The sequence below is a fragment of the Egretta garzetta genome, unplaced genomic scaffold, assembly GCF_000687185.1.
Source record: "Egretta garzetta isolate BGI_Z169 unplaced genomic scaffold, ASM68718v1 scaffold354, whole genome shotgun sequence".
Classification (NCBI taxonomy): domain Eukaryota; kingdom Metazoa; phylum Chordata; class Aves; order Pelecaniformes; family Ardeidae; genus Egretta; species Egretta garzetta.
The window spans coordinates 2,159,351-2,164,901 of NW_009259593.1; the positions used below are offsets into that span (position 1 = coordinate 2,159,351).

The 5,551-nt window shown below is 39.2% G+C and overlaps 1 protein-coding gene across 4 annotated transcripts in view; it reads left to right on the top strand.

Annotated features, from left to right (window-relative positions):
* The window catches only part of URI1 (URI1 prefoldin like chaperone), a 35,995-nt gene that overhangs the window by 26,869 nt on the left and 3,575 nt on the right, over positions 1-5,551 (top strand). For all 4 annotated transcript variants that reach the window (XM_035893569.1, XM_035893570.1, XM_035893571.1 and 1 more), the window contains 3 exons: positions 2,404-2,584; positions 3,158-3,425; positions 3,993-4,135. In XM_035893569.1, coding sequence (XP_035749462.1) covers positions 2,404-2,584; positions 3,158-3,425; positions 3,993-4,135 — 592 coding nt within the window. The remainder of the gene's footprint in view (positions 1-2,403; positions 2,585-3,157; positions 3,426-3,992; positions 4,136-5,551) is intronic.

The window sequence follows — 5,551 nt, forward strand, 5'->3', positions numbered from 1 at the left end:
TGCTAGCTGAAGTGGTGCTTGGTTGGTAAGACTTGGGCAAAGTTGGAGGAAGAAGTAATTTTACAGTCTGAAAATAGCATCACTTGGACATTTTGAGAAGAGGTGGTAGGTTGTGATTTGCAGGGGGCTAAGCTGAGCAGTTCACTGTTACATTTTTCTGGAATAAATCACAATATCCTGTATATGCCAAGGCTGACTAAGGGACATCTCTGCTATGGGTAGATGTTGTTGCAAAATAGGAGGAGAAATGCTCTGGGAAGTGCATCTCATTGTAACAGCGTGAATACAGCAGCATGCTGCGGATGCCAGGTCAACCTTTGTGCAGCTTTTTATTGTACCCTAAAGTTTCGTCATCGTTATTGTCATCTGAAATCATCTTCATTTTTGCTGAAAGTCTGAAAGTGGGTATTACATACATTTTCTATCAGTGGCGATCTGTACTGAGATGGGGAGAGAAGTAGCTAAAAGAACAACTTAGTGATTCTTTTGAGGCAGGCTGGGCTTCATCAGCCTAGGAATTGGTTTTGTTCACATGGAAATGTGCTGTATCTCTGAGGAAGACGGAAAACCAAGTGTCCTGAGCATCTCATTGGTTTATTGCTCACTCTCCATTTTTCTGGATTTTAATATTTCACTTTTTTTGGTTAGTATATGACATTAATGGTGATGCTTTGAAGTAACAGTGAGTGAGCACAGTGGATATTGGAGCAGCAAGTGCTTATCCTCGGCTGTCTTTGAGATCTGACCTGGTTTCCTAACTGACAGAAGTTTTGTGAGAATTAGGGGGGAAAGCCACTGGCGTGTTGAAGCACCGGCAGTAAGGAAGCCCTGTGCTTGCCTTAGTAGTCAAGTCAGTGGTTAATACTGAAGGGTAACAGAGGGAAATTGGGAGGGCACAATCTGAAAATCAAATTGAAATAGATTGTTAACTAATCCTTCCAAATTTTATTTATTAATTTTGTAATTACACCAAATGAAATCCTCACAAGCGGCTCTGATTGCTTGGCTTACCTCAATTTATATTCAAATCTCAATAAAATACATTTCAGCCCTTTCTTAATGAGATGATGAAAAATGCTATCCCGTGGAAGAGTAGGGAACGCACATTCCAACGTTACTTCCAGTCACCTGTTTGCTTTTTAATGTTGCTATTGAATTTGTGTTTAACTCGGGATTAAAGTATAAGCTGACATATTTGAATAAGGATATCTTTAAGCCATGAGTTCTTAAAATTTAAAAAAAAAATGGCCACACAATTAGTTAATAGAAGGAGATTTTAAAACTTGAAGGATGCTGAGTAATGAAGACATTGTATTACTGTTGATTAGATGCACAGGGCAGAGTTGCCTGAAGACCTGTAGAGATACTGGAGTGCCACTGTACAGACAAATCGTTGGGTGTATGTGTGCAGTGGTGGAAGGGGAAGGGTCCTCATTCCTGTGAAGAGGTGCAGGTGCTGCCTGGGGGGAGCTGACGGGCAGAGAGCAGGGAGCTTCCCTTGGGAACCTGCCCGGGAGCTGCCACCTCAGGGCAAAGGGGGATTAAAGCAGCAGTCCTGCCCTTCACACGGACAGAGCCAAAGCATTAGTATTGTTGGCAGGCGGTTTGTTCCCTATGTGCTAGACAGCACTCAAACAGTAAAAAGTATTCCCCATCCTCAATGAACGCACCGTTTTACTAGGTAGCAAAGCTTTTAAATGCCAGCAAGATCTTGTCGGTGACTACCATTTACTGACAAGTGTGTATCTCAGGTCACCTCTGAAGCTTTAAAGGGGTTTATATTTGTTATTTTTGAAAGGCAGGTTGTATGCTTTTCAGAGTGGGTCTTTTTCACCAAAATAAGTGATTCATAATGTCTGGATTTTGGTCAGATTTTCCAAATGACTCTGGAGATCGTTTTTAATGCTCTTCATTGTGAATTAAAAAAAAGACAACCCAAACCAAAAAGACTCTGCTCTTTAAATATAGGTGACTTTGTCCAAAATGACCTAAAGTACAAACTAGGTTTGCTTTCCCAGTTAATAAAATGTGCTATTAATGGGACAGTGAGCAAATGTCACATTCACGTGTTGGTGTCTATCAGAGCAAATCAAAGTTTACTGTTTGGCACAAGAGGTAAAAAACCCCACATTGTAATAAAACTGTCATAGGCTCAGTGTCTCCTGCTTTGTAAATAAACATCTCTGCTTTGCCTTGGTATTTCTGTAACATCCGGAGACTATTATCCTGTGCTGGTGCTCTGGTTCATTGACAGTTTCACTTAAACAGTTAAACAATAATTTGAAATGGAAAATGGTCTGCCCGTATTCCTTAATTCCTCTGTGGGGCTTTTTTTCCCCAATGGTGGTTTTTTTTTTTAATGTCAACTGCTTTAGTAATTGCATCTTATTTTTTGTTACACAGGAAAATACCGCACTGCTCACAAACCTCATTCAAAGCCAAAAGTATCAAACGTTTTTGAGGTAGATTTTCCAGCAAATGGAAGTGATACAAAATCAATGGGCCGTTTTCAGTCAGAGGAGGAACTGTGGGCCCGCTTGGAAGAGCTTGAGAGACAAGAAGAGATACTTGGTGAACTCGACAGGTACAGTACTGCTGTGGCACAGTCAGGTTGGGAGTTCAGAAGGCCATAGGTGTGTGATCCTGTTTGTACACAAAGGATCTCACCGTAAGCACAAACAGCTGACAAGACTGACGCAGTTGAAATTATAATAGGTGGAAGAAGGGTGGAATGTGAATAAAGCATGCACTGCAAGGCCAGAGGTGCTAAAATCTGCCTCTGTGCAACCGTGGCAGTCCAGCACTATAGTATTTTTTTCTTTAAGATGATAGAAAAGGGGAGAAGTAAAATCCATTTCCCACAGGCTAGGAAAATCCATCGTTACACATTTAGTGTTTAATGACATCCTTGGATCTATTCTGATCCTAAAGCACCACATATGTTATTAGCCAGAATGTCACAGTTTTGGTATTTCCAGTTGACATAAAAAGGACATAGTCATTCTTACAGAGTATAAAAAAGGTTTCACAGTCTGGTTAAAATATAGTACCGGGGTAAAGAAAATTATGTACAGGCTTGTTTGTTATTTTGTGTGCCTGTGTCTCTTGTCAAGAGTATGAATCGCCTCAGCTCACTTAGATATTTTTCATTTCATAGGATGCCTGATACAGTTGAGACAAATGGAGAAGATACAACCTCCTCTGAAGAGGAGAAGGAAGATAAGAGGACGGATCTGAACGGGACGTATAGAGCAGAAGACTCTATTACTCAGGGCAACTTCCATAAAGAAGTAACAAATTCAGACTTCTTTGGTGGCCAAGTTAATGGCTCTACTTATTATCACAGTGATGATGAAGATGACATAGATGTTGGAGATAACTCTGTTCCAACTATTTTTTTCTCTCACACTGTTGAACCTAAAAGGGTTTGTACTTCATTATTTTTGTTTTTCTCTCAAGAGATTGCATAGAACATATCTAAAATAGAAAATTTTAGATAATACAGAATGCTAACTGTAGGTGGCATTTATTTGGATTTTTTTCCGGATATTTGAAGCCCACTCTTTAAATCCTGAAGTTTCAAATATGGTATTAAAAAATGACCTTCGAATGCATACCTTGCTATTCTGGCTTCAGGCTGTTGTAAAATATAGTATTCTGTCTATACTTTTAAAATGTTTTTAAAATTACTTTTTACTTTACTTGAAATTGACTGTTGAACAGCTCAGCTGTTGAGCAGAGTTTGAATAAGCAGACTGTCATATATTATATGCAAAATCTATGCACATCAGTGCAAAGAAATGCCCCAGCCTAGTGCAAGTAGTAAAGAATAAACAGTTCACTATGAATGTTACCATTCATACATTTGTTTAACTTATCTATGCTTCGTAGTCCCCAACTGCTTGGATAGGAGAGTGTCAGAAGCCAGTTGATCTGCAGCCTGGTGATTGTTGATTTTATGGTCTAGACCATCATTTGTGTTCAATTTTCAGGTAAGAATAAACACAGGAAAAAATACTACTTTGAAATTCAGTGAAAAGAAAGAAGAGGCCAAGCGTAAAAGGAAGAACAGCAATGGCAACGGCCATGCAACTCCAGAACTGCCTAACATCAAAACCCCAGCAGACATTTACCGGTGTGTAATTTATAGCGTTGGCATGTGAGCTTTCCCCTTAGCAGACCTTCTCTTTTAATTTCTGTTCACCTATAGTATGAACCTGAGCCTGCTTCCCTGAAAGAAACAGCTGGAACTGAATTTACTACTTAAAAATGAAAGTTTGTGGTGTTTGCGTGATTGCCGTGCTTTCATATCCATAAAACATGTCTGAGCTTAAAATTTCCTTTTCCAACTAGCAATGCATCAATTACTTACTTTTTCAGAGCTTCTGAAATAGAGGTAAATTTGCCAGTACATATCACCTGCTTAGAGGAATACAGCAGTCTGTTATGTGTTCCGGTTAATTCCATGTCATTTGCTTTGTGTTTGTTTTCAGACGTAACTGACCAGAACTTGTAATACTCCTCCTTTCCCACTTACTAATTGCTGGCTTTTGTCTCTTCTTTCCGGTATCTTCAGAATATACTCGGGTCTTTGTTTGCATAGTTTCTCTTGCATTCCCTCTCCCTGACTTTAGTCCATCACTGTTTCTATTCTCCGTAAAAAGAAGTGCTCGCCTGTAAAACACCTGCAGTCAGAGAGCTTGGAAAACAGTATTGGGTTTAGGGCAGTGTATGAAATACTAAACTAAGGTGATGGGAGAGTTAAAACAAGTATTTAGGTTTGTAAAGATGAACACAGACACCTGTTAGATTGGTTGATTAAGTGCTTGTGAAAATCACACTGCATTTGTACGTCGCTGTATTCAAGCACCTAAATATCTTAAAAAACGTGTCACACTGTGAAAAGTTAAAACCCGTCCTGTAATTACAGTTGCTGGGGCTGAAGAATGAGGTAAAGGATTCTTTCATGGTGCTCTTCCTGAGCTCTGCAAAGGAACTCCATCTTCTGTAGAGATATACAAGTGTTCCCTTGAGTGCCTGATGAATAAAGCTGTTAAGAAACAAGTAACACCCTTAAAACTCATCCAGTCATTGGGCTCCTCCTTTATGAGTTTGATAAAATTGGCACTGTCGTCTAATGCCACTCTTTCTCCTCCACCCACCCTTGACTTCTTTAAGTCATGGAGATGGCGTACAAACTTTAGGAAGAGGCCTCTTTATCAGTTTACAGTCTGTTAATACTCGAAAAGTATCTTCATGTTGATCTGATCTTAAAAGCTCATTTTTAAATTTTTTTTTTTTTAAACGAAAGCAGAGGATTATGGCACTTGTTAGGAAAAAGCTTCATCCTTTCCATGTGCAATGAACATTTCAAGTATTTGTTTTCATATTCTACATTTGACAAGGACTTCATCCTAGAAAACCTTCCGTCATTGTGATCTTCTCTTTCTCTTTACAGAAACAACCCTGACAATCATTTAGTTCACCTTTTTTCTAACTTCTGGTAACTCACACTATTCTGTTTCCTAAGACTTTTCAGAGCTATACATTC